The 25,046-nt window shown below is 46.4% G+C and overlaps 1 protein-coding gene across 1 annotated transcript in view; it reads right to left on the minus strand.

The window, feature by feature from the left end:
- NIBAN1 (niban apoptosis regulator 1) overlaps nt 1-25,046 on the minus strand; it is a 121,306-nt gene that overhangs the window by 13,883 nt on the left and 82,377 nt on the right. Inside the window, exons 6-9 of the mRNA XM_037034979.1 lie at nt 11,660-11,775; nt 4,879-4,983; nt 4,391-4,553; nt 2,371-2,558 (exon numbers count right to left, since the gene is read on the minus strand). Of these exons, the coding sequence (XP_036890874.1) occupies nt 2,371-2,558; nt 4,391-4,553; nt 4,879-4,983; nt 11,660-11,775 (572 nt within the window). The remainder of the gene's footprint in view (nt 1-2,370; nt 2,559-4,390; nt 4,554-4,878; nt 4,984-11,659; nt 11,776-25,046) is intronic.

Here is a 25,046-nt window from a genome sequence, read left to right on the forward strand (position 1 = left end):
CAAGGTGACCCCCGGACTCCTGGACGTGAGGCCAGAGTCCCCAGAGTCTCCTCAGGCTCTGTCAGGGCCCACGGCACTTCCCCCGGCTGCAGGCTCTCTACGGTGCTAGTGGACCTCACGCACCAGGTAGGAGGAGCCTGGTCAGGGAGTGGTACCCAGTTTCAAAACCCGGGTCCCTCCTCTAGTTTGCGCTAGTGCAAACCTGACTGAGGAGGCTTCCAGCGAGGGGCTGGCAATGCACCTCATCTCCCAGTGACCCCAGGGGTCGCCAACATACTCAGTCACTATGAGTGCTGTCACCAACAGAATGCATTGTACTTCCCATGCTCATTCTAAAATGATGTTAAAACCGAATACTGGAGAGCTGGAATAAACGAGAGAGTGGGTGCAGACAGACAGGAGGAAAGGTGCTAGAAACGGAGGCCAGGGCCCAAGGGAGCGCATGCGCGTGACACAGGATGCGCTGTCTCGTTTTCAGGGCGCGGGGCAGAGGTCAGTCGGCGCTCCCGGATTGCTCTGAACAGAGGTTTAAAGGGGGCTCGTTCACACTGTGTTTGTAATGAGAAAGTATCACCCCCTTTAAGAAGTGGTAACAGACAGCCCCGCTAACGTGGAATTAATGATGCTTGAACTTGTCCTTTGTCACAACACATGTCACGTGACCATTTTTAAGCAACACCAATTAAGCAGCCAAGAGAGGAAAAAATGGGTTGCCACTTCGCTCCTAGCAAGTTGGTGAAAGTTTAAATCGGCGAGAAGACTTATTTCTGATGGGAATAAGGAGGGGAACGTCTTCCACCGTACACAGTCGGTAGAAACGTGGAATTTAAATCCCTTTTTTTGGAATGCAGATGGTAACATCTGTTAACGTGAGGGATGAACCCCCCTTTCCACCTACCAATCCTGTCCTAGGAATCTACCCTGTCGAAACGGAAGCATCAGGCGTGAGAATGTACGTTACAAGGTTCCTTGTCACAGCTCTGTCCTATGGTGGCGACCTTAGGACGGTCCACTAAATCATACACGCGATGTTACGCAGCCACTACAATGAATGATTTAGACCTAGCAACGTCAACTTGGAAACAGTTCCATGGGGCATTGTCCAGTGAGAATACTGATAAGCACAGGAGTCTGGGTGATATAATTCCAGTCTGCTAGGACCAGGCGATCTAAAACAATAGCCTGTGGATGTGCACGTGGTAGGGGTTGTAAACCATGGGGAGTTACGGGGTGGCACGTGCCGAGGTGTGGACACTGATTACTTGAGGGGAGGTGGGTGGCGTGTGGGGGAGGAGCAAGAGTAAAGGCACTTTACTGAAGGCTGCGATAAGAAATGTCAAAATAGATACAAATGATCTAGATGACAATGCCATGTGTGGGTGTGCACAGAAAAGTAAGAAAGGAAAAGGGACAGACGTAGCTGGTCTTATCCACTGACTGGTAGGGATGCCCATCATGTATGAAGTGTTTCCACTTGGTTTTAACCAAGTTGGCAAGTGGTGTCTGTCAGGGCTTCTCACATTTCAGGGCGCATCAACCTTCTGGAAGTCTCAGTAGAATGCACTGCTGGGCCCACCCCCCAGAGCTTCTGATTGGGTAGATCTTTGAAGGTGGGGCTAAGAATTTGCATGATTAACAGGCAGGTGATGATGCCACCGTGGGCCTAAGGACCACACTTTGAGAAACATCGATTTTTATCATGAGTCTATATTTTCAGAAACCAACCAACCAACCAACAAAATTTATATAAATGAGGCTATGTGCTTGTATATGTGTATGAACAAGAAAAAAAGTATGTGAAAACACATTCTAAGCTGCTTATGTTAGTGAATTCAGAGAGTTGGGAGGGGACGTGGCCTAGGAATGGAAGGTGGACGAGGGTCAGGTGGGTGTGGGTGTGGGTGTGGGTGATTCATTTTGCATATATATAATATATTTGCATATATAATATATATGTTATATATTATATAATATATATTATAATATATTATATAACATGTATTATATACTTGCAAATATATAATATATAATATATTATATTATATAATTGTATAATATATAATAATATGTAATATATATTTTATATTTGCAAATATATATAATATATAATATGTATATATATTCATGTGATTATTTTTGCAACGTAAAACCACTAATAAGTGAAAAGGGGTAGCTGGATGGATGAGTGGGTTGTGGCTGAATGGAAGGCAGACTAGATGAGTGGATGGAAGGCAGATACGTGGAAGGGAGGGAGGGAGGGGCAGTGGGAGGAGGGCAGGAAGGAAAGGAGAGATGAATGCTGACACAGCCCACGGAAGCGGCAGCCCCAGGCAGACCGTTCACCCTGAGCTCCCTGGTTTCGCATCCTACCTCCTTTAGCTGGGCACCGTCCCGGCTGGTCTGAAAGTTCTGGCTCAGTTGGTCCACTTCTCTTTCAAAGAGCGCGCGTACTTCACTGAACCCCGAGCTCACGGGCCCCATGAGCTCCTCCAGAATGGACGCCAGGAACGGCTGCACACTCTCCGTACAGCTTTTCTCTGCTGGCTGCGCCACCATCGCTGCGGGAGGAAAGAGCCAGAAAACGGTGACTTCCGGCAACATCGGATTCAAGGGCACTTGGGCCAGGCCAGAGCGGGCTGGTCACCCCACAGAGCCACTGACCAGCAAGCTCTAACGTCACTGCACAGACCAGCGCAGTGAGCTTCGCACTGGCACTCGCCAGAAAAGAAAACCACGAGGGGCCTTGAAGATGGAAACACACAGAATCTCTCCGCTCCCCTGGCTTTCCTCTGCTGGCGTGAAATGCACTTTCCTGCTTGGCCCTATAAACACGGCAGGCCCAACGCAAAAAAGAAAATGCCAGTGGCCCGTCAGTCACTGTCATTGTATATGCAGAGTCTGTCTCCTAAAAACACAATTCATCAAGTGTTTCTAAATTGAGGTATAATTGACACATAGCATTATATGAGTGTCAGGTGCATAAAATAATGATTAATCATTTGTATACAGCAATTTATTATGTTTTAATTCATTTCTCTAAGAACCCATCAATACAATTCAATGCCCCTCTCTCTTCCTTAAGAGACTTTCTTAAAAACTCAAAGACAGTCTTGTCTTGGGCAAATGGAAAATAAATTCCTCTCAGTTTGTTACCCCACCTCCCATGCCCACCCCCAATTTTTAAAAAACACTATTTTTTTGGTTCTGGGAATCAAGGGCAGCATGAGCAGTGACAAAAAAATGGAAAGAGCCCCCCAAATCAGAAAGAGGGACGAAACAAATGTAATCGTACTCCCTCTTCCCAGAGGCAAAGCCACGCTTTGATTACAAGAGGAAGGGCATAGCAAAGATTCTGCTTCAGGAAGCCTGGCGAGGCCATTGCAATCGGTGTGGTCACTATTTTTGTCATTGTGGTTCAGTGCTAAGGTAATCCTAATGATGGGCAGGGTTTGGAAGCAGCGATCCCACGGAGGAAGCCCTGAGGCTGGGCCGGAAAGCTGGCTTTGGGCAGCTAGGAAAGTCACGTGGGCTCGTCACAGCAGCGCCGAACTGAAAAGGGGGTTCCCGCTCATCTGGCTGTCCAGTCCTCCATTGTACAGGTGGGAAAACAGGGGCCTGGAGATGTTCGATGGCTGGACCCGGGCCACATCCTAATGCGCAGAAATGGAACTACACTTCAAGTGTACTTCTTAAGTTTTTATTGGTGAATAACTTGCCTACAGGGAGATGACCGGTCACATTCTTATTTTGATTCACAGATATATTTCACAGAGTTATAGAGGATCCTACTGCCTTGTATTCTGACAATTGAAGATGACCAATACTATTAATATTATGTTTAACTCATAAATATTGGGGATATGCAGTATTAAGCAAGTCATCAAATTATTAGGAATAAAGCCCTTTAACAGCATGATTCAGATAAGAGCCCATCTATGAGTTCTAAAAATGGCTGGCTTGCTCCCCAACTACACCATTTTTTCTGCCAGGAGAACAATGAATTATTTTATCAGTCAACTTTGAGAGAAGACCTCTTTGAAAAGCATCGAATTGAAATTTCAGAATGATCATGAACCTGGGGCATAAGCCATGACTATTCAGTGCAAGAAATGTTCCAACCATGGAGGTGCAGGTGCTATCCGAACTCAGAGGCACCACCCAGGGCGAGAAGCAAAGTTTCCTCCATTGGGTTTCACTGAAGCTTCCACGGGAGGGCCGGGCCCTTATGGGTTCCAAGCTGCTACGACGCTATGACCACTGTTACTACTTCTTTGTAACAATTCCCTCCACTCCGTTCTCCCTGAAACCACGAATTCTAACTACGTGATGCAGCCCCTGAGTGAACAAACCAGCTTGTTTTGTTAGCAGGACACATATTATCGCCACTCACCTTTGATCTTCCCAGTTAGAAAGTTCTTGGAGTTCACAATCTGATCCATGTCGGAACGCATGGTGCTCTCCAGGCCCTTCGTCAGCGCCCTGCATTCCTCCTTCAAGGCACTTAGTCCCTCGGAAACCTGCTGCTGGACCAGGTTGTAGGCCTCCTCCAGGAGCTGCAACGGGGACCCACAGGTGAATCGGGGCTCTGTCGCGTGTGAGAGCCTGACGGGGTCCCGTGCAGGGGGGAGGATTAATCCCAGGTGATTGCAGCTTAAACAAAACTGCACACACATCCTGATTTTTCTTTCAAAGGCAGAGTCTGTTTGGATTAGTCCTTCTTTAGGACTATTTAAGGTAAGAATGCGCACGCTCAAGGCAGTCTGGTCTGTACCAGGGAAGGGATTCCTTTTTTTTTTAAAAAGAAAGTCTACCTTAAAAAGAGAAGGGGAGGGACACTTGTTGTGAATAGCACTGAGGCAGGACAAAGCCATCACTTACGCCGAGCCAGGCCCTCTTCCTGTCATTCTTCCTCCCCTTCATTTTAGGCAGAAGGTCTGTCTGAAGGGTTGGCAGCAGCTCCTCCATCACCAGGTGACTCAGGATCTGCCGAGAGGAAGAGGAAGAGAGCCCCCAAGTCTGTTAGATGGTGACAGCAAAATCCGAGCCTCACGGCGACTGATGACATTGCGACTGGCCGTGCCCATCCTTGGCTACCGAAGACTGTCCTGAACTGCGTGACACCTGCTAGGTCAGCCGTTTTCCTCCGGGACCCAGGCCACGGAAACCTCAACTGGGACAACCCTGGGCGCTAAACATTCTTCGACATCCACAAGGAGCAATAATGGTCTGCCAATGTTTTCCCATCAGAAAGGACACATTCCTCATATTCAAACTTCTCGTGTGTCAATTAGAAGAAGCCAGTGCATTTAGGAAAAGAGGAGAAACTTCAATCTGGTGGAGGGCATCTTTAGCCAAAGGGTAAATGGGGCAGGCGTGATTGTGGTGCCTTGAGTCCTGGTCTGTGGCCGCTGAGACCACTATTCCCTTGGGATGTGAGTGTCTTCCTGTCTTTGATGTGACTGTGCCCTGAACCCCACCTCTATTCTCTGGAAAGTTCAGAAAAAGTCAGGGTTAACAGATGCTTTGGAATAACTAGATATTGTGGGGTGGGCAGCGTATCCACGGGGGAGCTCTAAAGTTTTCAGGGTGATTTTTTAAATGGATCCTAAGTTTCTCCTAAAATTTGGCTTGGTTCAATATAAGTGCTTCTGCTGGATCAGCAGTATTCCCCAGGCTCCCCAGATAATACTCCAAGCTACACTGGCCCTTCCTTCTTCACCCCGCCCCCACCCCAACTGGAGCAGTCTTCTTGTTCAAAGTCACTTTGCCATGAGTCTTTCAGGGCTGACAGCTCAGCTGTCAAGGTCAGGCTGCAGACCAAGACTCACAGAAAAAACGAACGTCATTCGGGGGAACGGCGGCAGGCACGACGCTGCAGAATCATTTGACTTCTGCTCCATGCATTTACAATAATATTTGTCCAAAATAATTGATCGCATAGAAATTCAAATTAAACTGGGGGAATTAAGAAGGATGTTCTGTGAGGTCATCGGTCAGCCACCTGCCAGTGGAAATGCTCATGAACTCATTAGATGTGGCCTGTCTTCAGGGTCTGCTATGGGGGGGCGTAACCCTTGAGCTGAACTGAAGAGGAACACTCCCCGTGTGGAGGTGGGCAAGTCATCCAGACCCCCCGAGTGCCTGTGGGTTCCTGGGAGAGACGGCTGCTCGGGTCAATGCAGCAAGTTGCGGTTTTGGGGGGGGCGGTGGCTGTGATCCGTGATGTGGAACTCCGTGGTGTGACAGAGTATAAGGGAGACACGATTTCCACTGGTCCTGGTAGTCCATTGGTGGGGACATTCCTGACTTTCTTAACCATTCTCTGGGGGGAGCCAACAGGTGAACCAGCATTTGGAGGAACTTAAGAACTTGACATGTGCCAACACCACGGGAATCAGGAGGTCCAACAAATAGCCTGAAGTGGGTAATTAATCATCCTCGGCCCCCACCCGGCTCAGTGCAGTCCGTTCTCATTCAGAACACATCTGCCCAAGAGGGATGAGAGTGTGGGGTGGGGAGAGTGAGCTCAGAGCACACGGAGACTGAGGCCAGAACTTCAAACCAGTGGAAAGTATTACCTCGGTTGAACAGTGTGACATTCAAGATAATTGCCCTACTAATATTAATTATGCCAATTCATCCCTTTGCAGAGAGATTGGTTTGAATCTCAGCATAAGCCTGAAGTGGGTTTGAGAAGATGAAAATGTTACAGAGGCCAAAGAAAGTAAATGTTCCATTTGGGTGGGCTTACGGTTTTCTTTTAGTGTTTCCCATGCAATGTTCCAAGAGATTTTGTTCTATGTTTATAACTTAAGCAGTTGAAAAGGAAACATACCCAGAAAAAAAAGGAGGGGATGAGGGTGGGCTGCAAGGGCAGGGGGCTGAGGACCAGCCACGGGGCGGGGCAGAGTGTGACTTCCTCTAACCCTGAAATCGAGGGACAAGGTCGAAAAAATGGGGTCGTTTTTCTGGGATTGAAGCCCCCTGTTCTGTGGGGATGCTGCTCTCTCGGTCCAGGGACTTAATTTAAAGGCAAATAGCAAATAACTAAATCTTTACACTTGGCAAAGTGCTTTCCAATGACACATTTATATTCACAAGTAGAAATATATATTTAATATTTATTTATTTATGTACATATTTATAGATATATAAAATAAATTATATATTTAATATATAATGTATCAATTATATAAATGAATAAATATATAATTTTTTATAGAGAGAGGGGAAAGGAGGAAAAAAGAGAGGGAGAAAAACATCAGTGAGTAGTTGCCTCTCATGGCCTCCTACTTGGGACCTGGCCTGCAACCCAGGCACGTGCCCTGACTGGGAGTTGAACTGGCGACCCTTGGCTCACAGGCCAGTGCTCAATCCACTGAGCCACACCAGCCAGGACAAAACATATATTTACTGGTGTACAAATACAGTCACTCCTCCTTATCTGNTATAATGTATCAATTATATAAATGAATAAATATAATTAACATCATAAATGATGATGAATAAATGAATATATTTATTTGAATATATTTATTTGAATATATTTATTATGAATATATTTATTATGAATATATTTATTCATAAATGAATAAATATAATTATTATTACATTAACATATAATAAATAAATATAACATCTCTATAAAAAATATATAATTTTTTATAGAGAGAGAGGAAAGGAGGAAAAAAGAGAGGGAGAAAAACATCAGTGAGTAGTTGCCTCTCATGGCCTCCTACTTGGGACCTGGCCTGCAACCCAGGCACGTGCCCTGACTGGGAGTTGAACTGGCGACCCTTGGCTCACAGGCCAGTGCTCAATCCACTGAGCCACACCAGCCAGGACAAAACATATATTTACTGGTGTACAAATACAGTCACTCCTCCTTATCTGGGAGCAACACATTCCAAGACCCCGAGGGGATGCCCCAAAACTGCAGTTGATATACATGCATACCTGTGGTAAGCAAGTAATAAAATGGAACAATTATAATAGTGTACTGTGATCAAAGTTTATGTGAATGGGGCCTCTCTCTCTCTCTCTCTCTCTGGGAGCTGCCCTGACAACCAAGACAGCTACTTCGTGACCAATGGAGAACACAGCGGGACGCAGTGAGGACACAGTGGGCAAAAGGACGATTCACGTCCCAGGCAGAATGAAGTGGGATCGTGCGAGAGATTTCATCGCGACACTCAGACTGGTGCGCCACTCAAAACGTATGCATTGTTTACTTCTGGAATTTTCCATTCAGTATTTTCAGACCATGGTTGACCACGAGTGACTGAAACTGTGGAAAATAAGACTGCAGATAAGAGAAACTATTATATCTTCACCCATATGAATATTTTGTATCAACAGTCTGTCAGGCAAATTAGTCTAGGACCTTTGCTTTTTGCCTGGACGTGTGCCTGATATCACCATGGCCAGGAGGGCCTGCCATACTTGCTGCGTGACTCACGACTAAGAAGATAATAAAGTGACAATGCCAAACATCGAAATACGGGCCCCTTGGGTAAAGGGGGTTAGGACAGCTTTATGATTAAGCTCTTAGCAGAAACAGTGCAAATAAATGCAGTGCTTTAAATAAAAGATGTCATATTCTCAAACCAGTAATGGCATGCCACATTCTTTAACTACTTGGCGGCTATTTAGGGCCCCTTGCCTCTCTTTTTGCGTGAGTCCGAGGACAGCCATGTTTCAGCTCTGTGTGTACGAGGTTGCGGGGAAGCTCACCTCACCAGGCCCCGCACAGGGAGAGTTCTGGAAGCCACTTCCTCTCACCAGTTCCACCAAGGATAGCCTGACATGGCTCAAAATGCACTTCCGTCACAGACTGGCTTGGCGACTTCAACTTCAGCCAACTAACCTCTCCGAAGGTTCTTTCTCCCCCCTGGAGGGTGCTGGGTAAATGGTCCTGAAATGCCACCCCCATGCCCACCACCCACATTTTAGGAATCGATGATTTCCCCAAAGACACTCAGGTTCCAGGAGGAGCAAAACTGCCTGGACCACGTGCTAACGCCAGCTTCACTGATCTCTGGTGTGTGTTTGCTTTCCCAGTTAGGGTGTTGCGATGCTGCCGCTGCCAGATTAGCACCTTCTCACACCTGCTTTGTGCGAAAGCTCTGAGAGGTCCGTCTGTGCACAGGCCCACTGCGCACCCACATGCACTTCTAACGCTGCCTTGTTCTCTGGATGTGTCTAGGTGGGCCATGCCTCACCGAGGGCAGGGGATGAGTCATTTAGCCCTCTTGCACCTCAGAGCACTTCACACATGTCAGCCCAAAGCCAAGTGCAGAAAGTCAGCGAAAGCAAACACAGCCAACCCCATACCCAACCCCCAGAGGGGGCCGATTGCACTCCTGCTTTCAACGGTGGAGGGGTGGGAACTGACATGCGATTTGAAATGGAAGGAAAAAATGAAGCAAGCGGCGCGGCCAGACTCAAGGGGCTGAATAATCGTGCAACTTAGTGCATTTCCACAGTTGGTGTGGAATTTCCACGGGAGTTGGAGTCAGAAGCTAGCATTTCCATTGTCATTTGTCCCTTGAGCGTGGGGCCCTGAAACAATCAGCTCCCCAGCACAGGGCCCCTTCTGCCCTGCCTGCCCCTGGGTCACTGGCCTCTCACAGTGGGGGCCTGGCGTAGGATGGCTCAGTAAACAGTCGTCGGAAGAATGAAACTGGGCAAGTTGCTCAACGGCCAAATGCCTGCCTGAACTTTCTCATTTGCAAAATGAGAATAACAATAACTGCTCCACCCACCTCATGAGACGGGTAAGATGAACAGTTAGAGTTAGATATGAACATTAAACAGTATTGCACAGAGGCATTTTAATTCTTGTAAATCTACGAAATACGTCTGTTCATATGACAGAACATTCAGGGTCAAAATACTTCAGCCTCCCCTTATCCTTTTGTTTTCTTACTGACATAAGCACGATCAGTTGTTAGTCCTCTCAGATTTAATAAATGGAGGTGTTTCCCCAAAATATCAGGAACCCAGAATTGGTTGCAGTTCTTGCCTTGTCTAGTGTTGCTCAGTGGGTTGAGCACCAGCCTGTGAACCAAAGAATCACTGGTTCGATTCCCAGTCAGGGCACGTGCCTGGGTTGTGGGCCAGACCCCCAGTAGGGGGCACATGAGACACAAAGACATATTGAAGCTTGTCTCCCTCTCTTTCTCCCTACCGTCCCCTCTCTCTAAAAATAAATAAATAAATAAATAAATAAATAAATAAATAAAATCTTTATTTAAAAAAGGTACTCACTCCTCCAACCTTTAAAAATATTGTTTAAAAAAATAATTGGTTAATGTTCTTGAATAAGTCTCAGGGCAGGAAATAAAGGAGTTTAGAATCCACCAAAAAAGACTCAAAGGATTCTGAGTCACATGGTAAAACAATAAGGACTAGCCCCATCTTCCTGAGAGTGCTGGAGGCTGTGGCTGTTTAACAACCATACACAGGCACCATCTGGCATCTTCCAAATATCGTCCCCTAATAACAAGTGTCACCGGCCCCCACAAGAGGCACTCTGGAAGATGAGGGGAAATTAACGAGTACCATTCTTCTGTGTCTCTAATTAAACGACGCCGTGTCCAGCCTCCCTCCCTCCCACGGGCGGAATCGGCTCGGTGACCGTCATCCTCAAGCAGGATGGGTTCACGTCGTGAAACATGGTTTCATTAGAGTTTCGTAACAAGGTCCCAGGGACCCGGTCACGGCACTAAAGCTTGTGACTGGCATGTAATTAAGGTCATAAAAAAAATTAGACTGCGCCACTGAGAATGGAAAACTAGAAAATGTCAATGAAAACTGTCTCGTGCTCTTAAAACGTGTCTCCTTTCATGACTTCCCGTATCAATCATTCAAAAGATAAAGACAACTGTGTGCCAAATTGTGTTTCCAAACATCTCATTCAATTCTCCCAACCCTGCCAGCCGAAATGTATCTTTTCTTTGGAGGAGTCACCTGAGACCGGAAGAGGTAAGACACCTTGGGGAGATTTAACCCAAGGCTGCCGCCGCCCCAAACCCCCACCACAGACTTCTCGCTCACCCACGCCGTTCACATTTGCTTCCACGCTGGAAGCAGGAGGTCGTCGGAGAGAATAATCCCTTTTACAAGAGAAGGAGAAGCAGCCCTTCTCATTGCCCGTGCAGTGTTTCGGCTGCCCTACTTCACGCCCGGCTGGCGGTCTTTGGAGTGGGTGCCCGGCTGTGGGCGTGCAGGCCACGGGCTTGTAGACCAGCAATTGTCGGCCCGCGTGCCGCCGCGCAGGGGTGTGTGCGAGCATGTTTAAAACATGCAGTGCCTGACTATGTGGTCCGGGGCGTGCCCTCTTTTCCCCTAGACTGTCAAATAAAAAAAAATGACAACAGCCAACATGACAATAGGCAAAAATAGGTATAATTTTGAACGAATCACAATTATGCCTATTTTTTGCCCAGTTAGCAAAAAATATATTTTTGGCGTGCTGCAGGATTTCAGCAATTCGTTTATATGTGTTGTGAGATGAAAGAGGCTGACCATCCCTTTCTAGGCCATGAGAGAAATGGTCTTTGGCTCCGCATCTTCCACTGTTTGGCTGTTTGTTGTGACCCTGACCTCCCACCTTCCAGGCAGAGAACAAGACCCCAAACCCTGAGCTCCGTGTTACCTGGGTTTCATCTCCAGTCATCGTCTCCCACGAGCCATAGTGACCCTTCTCCTGTCGGAAGAACTGCACAGCTTCTAGAAAGGCCTGGGCTTCAAACGTTGTCTGCTTCATGTAATCTAAAAGAAAGAGGCAAGGGCATTTAGCAAAGGAAAAGACTTTATTTTACAGGTGTCTGTGGTTCTTCACGTGTACTGTTTCAGAAATCTAGCATTACCTGATTGTTACAAGGAGCAGAATTGCGAGACAGAAAAATGAAGTGGATACTGAATTCAGAGTCCAGTTGCAGGTGTGCACATCACGCCACTTGCTCAGTGTACTAGCTGATTAAGTCTATCAATTACTGGGCATACTTCCTAGGACTACAGGCAGGTCAATCCCTCTTTCTCTGTCTCGTAATTGCTTCTCCGTCGCAGGCACCTGGTGGCTTTACACGACCCACTGTGACCCCTCATGCTGAGGCCAGCCCTCCTCAGTGAGGCCTCATGTACCCATGGTCTCCATTCCTTCCCATTTTCCTGAACAAAACTCCAGTTTCTCTGTGACATGACATCAGCTTCCTGTCAAAAGGACATGGATACCACATGCTGATTCACGCAAATGCAGAGCGATCGTTGCTAACACGTACAGAGCAGGCTATTGTTCTTTTAAGCTCATCACGTGTTTCATTGCTGCCTCACAAAAACCTCTAAGAAGTTACCATCCCTGTTTTACAGACGATGAGACCCAAAACACAGAGATGAATTAATTGCCCAAGGTCGTACAACTAGTAAGGACATGAATTTGGGAGGTCTGACTGTAGAGCCTGCTTCTAACAACGACACTATATTACCGCACGTACTGACTGTATGAGTTCACCCTCACAAGCACAGTGGATTTTGAAAGGGGTCGTATCTGAGAGGGGATATCCCACCACAAAGAAAGGAATATCTAATGGCAGGATTTTAATTGTGGCTGAAAGGCCTTCCCAGAATTCCACAAGTTGCAGCGCGCATGCAAATGTCTTCACGTCTGCTGCGGATTGGGTGTTTCTCTCCCCCCAGATTCACATGTTGAAACCTTAGCCCTCAGTGTGATGGCATCTGAGGGCTAAGGCAGAGATGGAACCAAAGGCAGGTAACTAGGTTATGCTGGTAGAGCCCAGGTTAGTGCCCTTATGAAGGAAATGTGGTGTCTCTCCCTCCCTTCCCCTGCCCCCCTCCTTCCCTCCAGACACTGGATTTACCAGTGCCTTCATCTTGGACTTCCGAGGCTACGGCATGTTTGTTACCACAGTCCAAACTGACCAAGCCCGTTTTCAACATGTAAAACCAGCTCCTGGAGGGTACAGTGATAACAAAATTATACATATCTGAGCAGGAAATGAATTATGAAAACAATATCATCTTAACAACAAGGAAATCAAATGGTAGAAAGGGGAAACACAGTGGGCAGAGTGCAGAGATTCCAAGCTGCGTCTCTCTCTCTCCCCTCCTGCTGCTGCCCATGTAGGACACGAAGTTCTCTGGCCAATCAGACGGGATCTGCATTTTTCTGGCAATCTTTGTCCGCTGATTCACTGGGCACCTTCAGAGCCTGAGTCAGTCAAGGCTTCAATGACTCATGCAGGGACTGAGCAGAACTAAATAAGGGTCGATCTGCTCTGGAAGGTGACAGTCAATTAATAGGTTGTGGTTGACTCTTCTGAGATTGGTTTCTTAGGTCACAGGAAAGAGAAGATAAATTTCAAGGCATCACCTCTATAAGAGACCAAGTAAAATTCTTCACAGTGAGGACACCAAGAAGCCGAGAAGCTCCATCTTTGAAAGTGTGGAACAGCCCTGGCTGGTGTAGCTCAGTGGATTGAGCACAGGCCTGTGAACCAAACAACTGCGGTTCGATTCCCAGTCAGGGCACATGCCTGGGTTGCAGGCCACTTCCCAGCGGGGGACACATGAGAGGCAACCATACATTGATATTTCTCTCCCTCTCTCCTTCCCTTCCCCTGTAAAGATAAATAAATAAAATCTTAAAAAAAAAGAAGAAAAGGAAAATGTGGAACAGTAACTGATATTTCTAATATCACTGTAGAGATGTGGTTGGAATCTAAATTGGAGTTTTCAAAGCATGTCCCAAGACTCAGTTTTTAAGTCAAAGCATTTTCTTCCTTGTTATTTTTTTTCAGGTTTGGCAATTGATTTAGTCTTTAATCTTAGAGGCTTGGAAAACAAAAATTAAGGCCTTCGTACAAAACTGACAGTAAGTGGGCTGTGGTGTGGGGCTCACGACCCCGGGAGGGCCTTTGCCCACCGAGACGGAACTGTAATGCTCAAATTGAAGTTCAAGATTGACTCATGCACTCTTATTCATAACAGCTGTCTTCATTCCCAACCTCAGGAAATGGAGAGATGGAATACAATGTGGCAGTTGGATGGGGCGAGTGTTGCCAGACCCGGGAGCCTGGGAATGAAGTTTGAAATTCTTCCGTCCTTACAAGAAGCGTAACTGTACTTATTTCTTCCCCCACTGATCTCAGCAACTGGAGAAGGTATTTTAAATCTTCTGCATGCTCTTCATATCTATATCAAAACAAATGATGACACTCCCATTGGAGCTTGCGTCACTGGAGATCGTCGGGAAAAAAATGACTGAAGAAAAGAGATTGGAGACGATGATGTGTGAGTCAGAGTGTGGTCAAAGAGGAAATAAAAGTGCTGGAATACAGTGGTGTGGGAGGGTAGGAGAGCCAAAGAAAAGTATTGGTAATCAAATGGACCACAGAAGAAATTATAGTAATTGAACAGCAGCAGTAATGCTGGAAAGAATGAGGGTGTGGATTCGAATTCTGGACTCCTTACCAGTTAAGATGGACTTGAATGGATTTGAACTAATCCCTTTCCAGAGGCGAAGAGGGGCCTAATCTACTGATTCATCATTCGATTTTCAGCTTATAAACAAATTAAATTAATTTATATAAAACTTTAAGAACACCATCTGCCACATGGTAAGTGGCTTTATGGATACTGGTTTTTATGATTATAAACACCGTTCAACAGCCACAGCCAGGTTGTTGAGGAAATAAAGAACAAAGGCTTGCTTTGCAGAACGTACAACTATGTTGCAATGGTAACATGATCTTCCTTTCTTCTAAGTTGTTTGCAAAGGCATTGCTGAACTCAGCCAGAAAGCACAGGTGTTTGAGAGGAAGCAGATTACCAGTTATTTGATCGACTTCCTGCCATAGGTCTCGTGGGAGCAGATTCGAGGGTCACAATTACCCACTCTCCTGCCAACAAACAATTGAGACTTCGTGTGAATGGCCCCAGAATCAACAATGGTGTTTATTCTTTAAACACCTTCTCCCTGCAAGCAGACTTAGGAAAAAAGGCAGGTATCAACTCAAATTCTACTTTCCAAACCTGCTGTAATCGGGAGGATGCTGCGGGAGACAGATGTGCCGGGGAGAACTTGGATATCATGAAAGGCAACCCCCTCGTTGTACGGTTGAGGCAACTGGATGAAGAAATGGTTCATTTCTTCACTGAAGGTCACACAGCTGGTCAGAATCAGAGCCAAGAGTTGAAAAAGTGGCTTTGGCATGTCATACGTGACCTTGGCATTCATGCTCACTTCAATCATGAACTATGGGAGTTAGACGTAATTTTAAAGGTCGCCAGCCCCCAGCTCTCATTCAACGCTAAGGGCCTTCAGAACCCAGACAGACACTAGTCTGCCCTTAGCTGGAATATTTCCAGTGACAAGAACCTCATGATTTGATGAAATGGTCCTTTTCATCCCTGGACTGCTCTAATTATTTGAAAATTTTTCCTTCTACGGAGCCAAAATCTGTTTCCATGAACTCTCTCTGATGAATCCCATTTCCGTCTTTCAGAGCAAAATAGACGTTTATTTCTCTTCCATATGGTAACTGTAAAAGATAGCTAAATAGCCGTCTTTTCCTTCAACCATTCTTTAAAGAATGGAGTTTTGGGAGTTTTTGAATTTGGCCCTGTTTTTCCCTTTCCTTCCTTTAGTGACCAATTCCAATTTATCAAGGTCTTTCTTAAATTTGGCCCCTAGCCTGAATATACCACTCCAAGTATTGTCTAACTAGTGCAAATTACATAAGGTAACTTTTTCTTTTCTTTTTCTTTTTCCAGGTCCCTAACCTCTTTTTTTTTTTTACAGCCACATCATACTGTTGACTCATAACTTTCTGTAGCCAAATGAAATCCCTATACCTTTTCTCATATAAAACTCTTCTCCATCTAAGCCTTTCGTAACTTATACTTTGCTTTGGATTTTGAGGGGCAGGTTTTGACATTACTCCTATTAGACTGCAACTTACTGCGATCAGCTGAGGGCCCCAGAACCTGCCAAAATCATTTAAAAAGTATAATTCTGTCCCCAAACCCCCTTTCATCTGGGCATCATTAAAAACTTTAGCAAGGCCACCTTCTGCGTTTCTCCCCCTCTCGCTGCTGAAAACGTTTGTCAGGTCAAGGGCAACAACAGAGGCCTGGGAAAGTCTAAACATTTCGGGAACCATGTGGGAGACACATCTTGGCCATTCATTCAGCAGTCACATCCTGAGGACCAAGGCACGTTTACTCTCCGTTGTTTCTCCCTCTCTCATCTGTGCAGCTGCCTGGAAAACTCATATTCGGGAGATACGATTAAGGATTTGTCCAGGGAAGGAAAGCTGTTCCAGGCCCCTTGGGGACAGTCATTCAGGGGATCAGCCAGAGAGAAATCGCTTTTGTTTTTTTCCACTCACACAGATTTACAGCACGTCTGAGGCAATCGCAATACCAAAGCTCCGAGGCCCACGTAGTTACTCCGGATTCGACTCTGGCTGCTCGGCCAGGACTCCCTGGCTCGGGCTGGGCTGGGAAGCTGCCTCGTTTTATCCGTCAGCTGGGCCAAACCACGTTAGCTGATCCGCCTGGCGATTTGCACGCGTTATGTAACAGCATTACTCACTGCACTGCTATGAGGTTCAGCGTCCTCATGTTTGCTTCTAAGCTGCCTTTAGCTTCAGGCCATGTGTCCTTTCTAGGAGAGCTGTAGCAAGCCCTTCCGCCCTAGTTTCTTCCCTAAGAGGAAGGGCAAGAAGCACAGGGGAAAGTAACCAACACGTACCGAAGGCTATCACGGAGCAGGAACCATAGGAGATGTCTACACACTGTCTCATATAATCCTTCCAACAATCCCATCAGGTGGGAATTCCTACTCCCATGTAAAGGCTGACAAAGCAGCTGAGTTTCGGAAAGGTTCATTACTTCCAGAGTCCTGTTATAACATGCTATGGTTTCATTTGTAAAAGCTTTTTATTTTGAGAAAACTGTAGCTTCACAGGTTTTTGTGAGAAATAATACAGATATATCTAATGCTTTTGCCTTCCCCCAGTTGTTCTTTATGGGACTATCTTGCAAAACTGGAGTATAATAGCACAACCAAGAAACTGACGTTGTCACAACCTAACCGCCACATTCAGATTCCATCACTATACGTGGGGGTGCATGCACATGAGTGTGGGTTTATGTACTTTTAAATGATCTTAAATATCTTTCCCTTCTCCAAGTTTAGAATCATGTAATTCCGGAGTTTGAGTATTCCAGAGGGGCCATCCAGACCAACCCACTCATTTAATGAGTGACAGAATGTGACGTGGCCCTTATTAAAAATAAAACAAACTAACCGCCCCTCCTCCCTGGAATGAAAAATGAATGGCGTCCACTTTCACGAAATGGTAATCCAAGTTCTGGTTTTTCTTAAAGTTTTGTTTATTTATGACCAGCCTGCGAAAATATTTATTGCCATTTATAAGTGACAACCCTTCTGAGAACTAGCCCCAGGATTACTCAGAAGTTCCTGAATCGTACCTTGTAAACTACTAGACTAGAATGTTCACCCGCTGACCAGATCGTATCTGTGTTAGTGGACACACATCTACCAGGAAGAGAAAAGGCATAAGCCATGAAAAAAATCTATACCTCACGGAGAGAGAGGAACCCTGGGATGAGTAATAATGGTACTGCTCTGGGCAAAAATACCCTTGCCCTGGTCTACCGCAGAGCATAAAAAGGCTTCTCCAATCAATGGGAGTTTCCAGTGCACATATTGTTTTGACTGAAATTTGAAAGCATACTGAAAAATGCCGCATACCTCATGTGACTAAGAACAGTGCAGCTCACAAATTCTCGATTTGTCCAGGGCATTAAAAGACGGTTTGTCAACAGGCAAAGGGAAGTGGCAATTACTAGCACGCGTGAAGACAGGCTTCGCTCATTTCCTTAAGACCAACACATCAGATCGGTAGGAGAGAAGGCTGTTGGAGGCATCCTGCATCTAGACTTTATCAAGGCAACGGTTAAAGTCTTGCATGATTTTGGCGGACATACTGAAAGAAGTTCAGACTGGCTGGCAATGGCAATGAACACAATCGAAGAATTAAACCATCTAAAGGGTAGGTGCTGGTTCAAAGGCTGAGGTTACTGGTTCCCCACAGGAAAATCTCTAGGGCCTGCCCTGAAACATTTCAATTACTCAGGAAAGGGGATAGACAGACAGACAGACAGACAGATGACTCCAGGGTTTCACTGAACTGTGGGCTCAGAGCAAGTCAGTGGGGTGATCCCGGTGTGTGCGCAGCCGGTGAGGATGGGCCACAGGCAGGTGGAGTATAAATGACAGGGACAAGGGCAGTCATACATGGATTCTGAGCTTACCATTTCATACTTCTAGCTCATGCTAAGCAGCTGAATATTTTACAACCATTTTTCAAATAAAGAAAAAAAGGGGGAGTACTTCTGAAGACAACCCAATGAATGAGGAATCTCCCAGCCTTGGAAAGGCAGAACCTGGAGGGAGATTTTCATCAATGGGAAGGTCTACAATGTATGGGAGGACTAGATTTGTTACATGTGGATTCAAGTACTTAGGTCTGGAATGAGCGGAGAAGGTGAGGGATTAGGAAGCACAAATTGCAGTTACAGAATAGTCCCAGGAATGCAACGTACAGCGCGTGGAATATACTCAATAATATTGTAATACCTGTCCATGGTGTCAGGTGGGCACTAGACTTACTGGGGGATCACTTTGTGAGTTATGTAAATGCCTAATCACTGTGTCACACCTCTGACATTAATATAATACTGCATGTCAACTGTAATTGAACGTTTACTTAACCTAAAAATAAAAAGGGGGGAGACAAGAAAAATAAAATATGTGATTATTATCATTATGAACAACGGTGAGAAATTAAAAAAAATAAAGTAGAGAGTGGCAGATTTTGATTTGATAGGAGGTGAAGTACGCTCCAACAGAATGTCAAAAGTTCCCCCTCCCGCCCTGGGACGGGAAATGCTTCGTCAGCACTACGGTGTTCGCTAATGCTGGGATTCTCAACCTCGTGCCAGAGATTCTGATTCAGCAGCCCGGGTTTGACCAAGGAATCTGCATCTAAATATGCTCTTTTGGTGGTTCTGTTGCAGTTGACTTACAGACCATAGTTCGAGAAAAAATATATACGCCTAGAAAAGATACAACGGAAGACCATAGCTCTTGGAGGTTTAGAGACTTCACCCCCTCATTGTCAGGTTAAGAAACACCCCCTCTAAATGCTCACCTACTTAACACAAATGAACCCCTGAGCTTCCTCAAAGCAGTGTATAAAAGTAGTGCTATGATGAAGCTCTATCAAAAGGCCTGTGTAGAAGGAGTCAGCACCGAGGGCCCGTTTATAAGGACACTATTTTCCCAAACAGCTAGAACTCTGGCCGTGGGAGGGAACGCCCACTCCCTTCAGGAGCAATCATCTCGTCTGGACATAAATCCTCAGGGGTAACCTTGGTGCATCTCCTCTTCCCTTTTTGGGCTCTCACTCAGTGGATCTGTGGACTGTATTTCTCGGTGGCAGCCTTCTTTTCTCCCGCAGTTTCCTTTCCTTACAGTTTTTTTTTCCCCCAAAGCCTTAAAAACATAAAAATGACCCATGTTCTCCTCTCTTCCAAAACTAAGGATGGTGTCATCAGAATCCAGGTGAGGGTGGGGGAGGAACTGCTCCTTTCCAAAGGCCACAAAGGTACCCTGAAGCTGTGTCCACTGAATACGCTTTCCTGCGGCCTGAAAGTGTTCATCTGCCAACTTGTGGACCTACGATCCCTGGGCAGTGTCGGACCAAGAGAACAAGGGCACAATCATTTCCTACCAGCCCAGGACACATACATGTGGCTTTACCTGGGTGAGACTTTGTATCCTAACAGTGAGTGCACAATGATCACCCAATTCCCTAGTCACTGCGGGCGCAGATGGTGCTGAAATGCCCTCAGTGGGAGAATAAATGACACCCCCAAATCTGAGCAAAACAAATGCACATGGTCGCATTTCCTCTTTAAAATGTAAATGGGAAAAAGCGGTCACCGTGGAGTGGGTCGAAGGGCTGTGGGAGTGGAGAGGCTGAGGCGGTCTTCCAACCCCAACCGCAGACACTGGGGCTTGTGCCTCTTGGTGACATCGTGGGGAGTCGCAGGGCCCAGTCCCTGCAGGCAGACACTGACCGCACAACCTGGGCTCCATTAGAAGGCAGCTTGAGTTTTCAAATAAACAGAGAAGCTGTGCCACTCACCACAGGCACAGGCGTTATGTTTTGTGGCACTTTCTCTTTTTCCTGGAAATGACTATTCACGCCCAGGTCTTGGTTTAATTTGTCGCTGGAGCACACAAGCCTAGTAGGGAAATTCTTCCTGACTGATCTATGGGCCACCTTCATCTTGTGAGCTCAGAACACCTTGCCCCATCTTATGCTCATCCACGGAATGTGTTTTCTACAAATAGAGGCAGACAGTGGAGTGATGGCGGGGTTTGCCCTACAGAACACATCCCCGGGTCCGACCGGCATCATCAGATCCTAGCCAGACACACCCGCAGGGCACCTGGCTCCCTGATGGCGCTCTCAGGGGATTTCCCGCCCGTCATCACCCGCAGTGATTAAGAAGGGCATCCAGTTGGTACTTGTCAGACTATTTTATCATTTACATCTCACTAGATTCTCACAGCCGTCTCAGGAGACAGGTAAGCCAGACGTGATCATTCCCAGATAGAAAATGGAAAATAATGATAACTGAAAATCAACGAAGTTTCAGTCATTGTCCAGTGTCATATCAATGTACCACGCATTTTACTGGGTCAGCAAGTGAGAGTAAAAAAAAAAGTAACAGGAGAAAACAGATGTCTGGTCTCATACAGACTCAATTTCACAAAGCACCTAATCTTACTTAAAACGTACAGCTACACAAGAATTTGTATCTACTTTTGTCTAGGATAAAATAGCTCAGTTTCCTTATTTGTGACATTTCCCCAAAGACCAAAAAAATTAAATTGACCCGTGCTCCATTCCCTTCCAAAGAGGCAGCCATAGACACCTGGAAACCCTAACCCCGCCCTCACTGGGCACGTGACCCTCCTGGATCTCACCGCCTCCTCCCCAGGTTCGGGAGGCGGTATGCAACTCAGGCCTCGGGGTCTTGGGGACCAGATCGTTTTTTGTAGAAACTTGAGCAGTCATGTACCAATAAAAACAGCGTCTGCATTCCAGGCCTATTACAGAAACGGCAGCGCTGCCAACAGAGTTCTTTTTAATTTCTGGGGTAACTGAGCCCACAACGCATACCGGCTTTGCGTGGTTGCTTTAAGCCAAAAGACACTGGGATGGTTGAAGGCCCATGACGCTGCATCAGCATAAGTTGCCTCACTACGAGGTCCGCTGAGCGCGGTTTTCCACCTAAAGTAAAGGTGCAATTTGATTGTGAAAAGTCTCAGCAAACATAATTATTTTCAGTGAAGTCCAAGGGGTAGCTTGTTTAATAACAAGTTTAAGTAACCCACGATAGAATTACTACATGCAGCATAACGCGGTCATTAAAATAACAACTACGATGACTTAGACCCATCATGAAAAAATGGTTTGGAGATCATTTTAACTGCAGAAACCATATTACACAAATTACACACACATCCTGATTAAGCAAGGTAAAATCTTCGCCCGCATGAGCAACGATCAGAAAAGAATGCATGAGAAATGAAAAGTGAGTTACCTACGGGGAATTTTGTGTTTGTGGTTCAAACTCTCTGAAATGTGATACTATTATTCTTAGGAAAATCCATGCTGATCTAATGACTTTTTTTTTTTTACCACTCTGCTCATGAACCATAGTTGCCTTTCCAGAGTTGAACCAGTCCCGTAGCAGTGAGCCTAGGAGAGCCCCCAGAGAGTGCCAGCAGCTGCCAAGTTGCGGCCCGTTCCAGTGTCCATACCGAGGTGCTTGTAAAGTGAATTCACAGATGTGAGCGGAACAGCCTGCCTTTCCCTGGGGAGGGGTGGGCCTCCAGTCCGGCTCCTCCTCTGCGTCCGCCAAGCAGTTTCCGGTGTGATTTCAACTTAAGAAGTCATCGCTGTTTCCTTCTCCTTAAAGGCACTGCTCAGTGCGGTGTGCTCACAAGAGGTTTCTGCTGCCTCCTGCACGTGTTCTCTTTCCATCAATGGAGGGGAAACCCTTGCACCTTGAAGCACCTGTGGGCTTGCCACGAGTGTCCTGTAAAGTAGTATTAGGATCCCCCGCTTGCCATGAATGCAGGGCAAGGTCAGGGGGATGGCTCCAGTGTGACGCGTGCCAGGAGCTGGAGGCCCGTCTACGATGCAACCAGGTGACTCATAGGCCTTGCACTATAATGTCCCTGAGTCAAAGGCTGCCATTTGCACCACTGAATCTGAAGGCCACAGCGCAGCACAGCACCTGGCACCAAATGTCCTTTCGATAGACCAGGGAGCAAAGAAATGAGTGACTCAATGGCAGCACGCAGTAGAGGGGACAGCTGTCCGGTGGGCATGACAACGGGGTGCTCGTTCTTCGGCTGCCGCTCTGGCTGTAAAAGGGACTGTGGTGAGCGACATTGCTCCTCGGCCCGATTTCTCACATTCGAAGTGAGAGACCGGTGGTCGGGTCTCCCCTCTCCAGCTCTGGAATAGTGTCGTTCTACGATGCGCCACGAGCACAGCTAGTTGATCCACAGTTGGAGGGCACTTTCCATGGCGGCGCTCCCAGAGGGGGGGGTGAAGCTCCGGCTGCAGGCCCACCTCACCCTTTCCTTTCCAGGACACCTTCTCGCCCCAATGCGCATCTTTCTCTGGGATGTGGGAAGGAATCGATATGGTTCCCGGGAAACACCGAATTACATCCGGGGCGTTCATTATCGTTCCAGTCCGACCTGAGGCTCTTCGTCCTCCCTGTTGCCTTTCCATTTAACCTGCATGACAGTTCAATTCCTGGTTATTTCCACTGGGCCCGCCACATGGGCTGTTTAATGAACTACACTAATACAAGAGTGAAAAGATTCAAGTTTGCCGCCGCACCGTCTAGGACAAGATTATAATAGAAGCGATCTGTCTCATATAAAACACTCAATCATTAATTTAGGTGATCACATCAGCTTGCTCTCTAAAATACCTAATTTTTTTCCTCCTGAAAAAGGAGACACTACCTGTTATCTCCTAATATAACATTTCACAAAAGCACGGTGATTTTCAAAAATTCTTCTGGTTCTCCAGAAAAACCACCCTGTTTATCCTTTTGGGTGTTTATTTGAGTCTAAACTATAAAGCCATGAAAAAGTAGAGCTCGGCGAGAAATTTCTCTTTTCTGAAATGCGGCAGAACAAAACATAGCAGGCCCTTGGTCCCGATCAGAACAACTGAATGGCAGACAAGCCCGTCCTTGACGATCTTTGTTGACGAAGGGCAGCCAAGACAATGATTCTTAAAACGTGGTGTGTGCTTTCCTATACCGAAGTTACAGAAGCTGGGCATGTATTCATCTTGCCATCAGATGAGTCTGATGTCCCAGGGATCCACTCCATTCTAAAACAAAGACCAGAGCTGCCTTGTGGGGAAGTGAGTCGGCTCAGCTGTTCCTCCTTCTTCAGGTAGGAGTGCCTGGCATCTCAGACCGCAGTGGGTGGGAACTGCTCACTTCTCTTCCTCTCTTTGTTCCTCCTCCTGCCCCCTGAACATTCTCTGGCCTCCACTCCTGCCCCCAACACAGGCACAAATATTGCCCTGGGCCACAGACAGTAATCCAAACTGACTTTAAAAGCCTCCTCTGAGGGGAAGGGAAGGGGAAGAGGGAGGGCAAGGATACTCCAGACCAGCTCCGTCCAATAGAAATAGAAATAAAAGCCACATATACAATGACAAATCTTATAGTAGCCCCATCAGAAAAGTAAAAAGAAAGAGTTTGGATGAATTTTAATAACATATTTTATTTACACCAATACACCCCAAATATGTAAGCACTGTAAAATGATTAGCGAGAAGACTTCTAATCTTTTTTCAGTACTAAGATTTTGAATCTCGTGTATTTTACACTGTGGCACATTTCGTTTCAAAGCAGCCTCATTTCAAGGGGTCAGCAGCCACGTGGGGCTGGTGTCCGCCACACTGGGCAGCACAGCTGTGAATGTCCATGGTTTCAGAGTTACATGGTTTATCTGCGTGGGGACAGAGGAGGGGGCAATAAAAGGGGGTGTGCCACCAGACACCCAAACCCGGTTCAAACAGCATTATTACAAGGTGGACCTGTTCAGACGTGTTTCCGCTCTAAGTCCATAAAGAAGGAAGACCTCCACAACTCTCTCTCGTTCATCATTGTGCACACAGCACAGTTCATCTAACAGAAGAAGCCCAGGGTCAAAATAACGCACAGAAATAAGCAACAAGATGACTTGTAACAAGTCCCTGTATGGACTAAGGTTAGATTAAGGGCCTGACAATGATATCTCACTCAGAAACCCTGCATGATGGGCAGTGAGGCGTCCTGGGGGCTTCAACTTGAACGGTGCCAGGCTATCACCATCCTGTGTGGCAGAAAACTGCTAACCACCAACCAGCACATTAGATGAGATCATTTCCACACCGGATACAGCCTTACAACAATCTGCTATATTTATTGTAACAAACTGGTCGGTCACCCCTCTCTTACCCTCCGCCCAAAAGAAACAACTGAAATGCCTGATGGATTCAGGTGCCTCCAGTTCCTACTGCTGACGATCTCAGCAGTTGCTGCAGACTCGACACACGTGATGCAAATAATTCATCCCGTGAAACTATTTGGAAGAACTGGCCCCATGATCTAATTCCCCTATGGCAAATCAGAGAAAGAGGAAATGAAAACAAAGCCTCAATCCCTGTGCTGGAAGTGCCGATGCTTGTCAATGTATGACCGGGGAAAGAGGGAGGGAGGGGTGGGGGAGGGGGGGAGAGAGACAGGGCGGATGTATGTATCACCTCTGATAGATGTGTTACTTACAAGGAAATGTCTTTTTTGATTGTTTGCAGACCTTAATGGAATTTTTA

Source organism: Sturnira hondurensis, unplaced genomic scaffold (genome assembly GCF_014824575.4).
Source record: "Sturnira hondurensis isolate 20B ecotype Veracruz unplaced genomic scaffold, ASM1482457v3 Scaffold0022215, whole genome shotgun sequence".
Lineage (NCBI taxonomy): Eukaryota > Metazoa > Chordata > Mammalia > Chiroptera > Phyllostomidae > Sturnira > Sturnira hondurensis.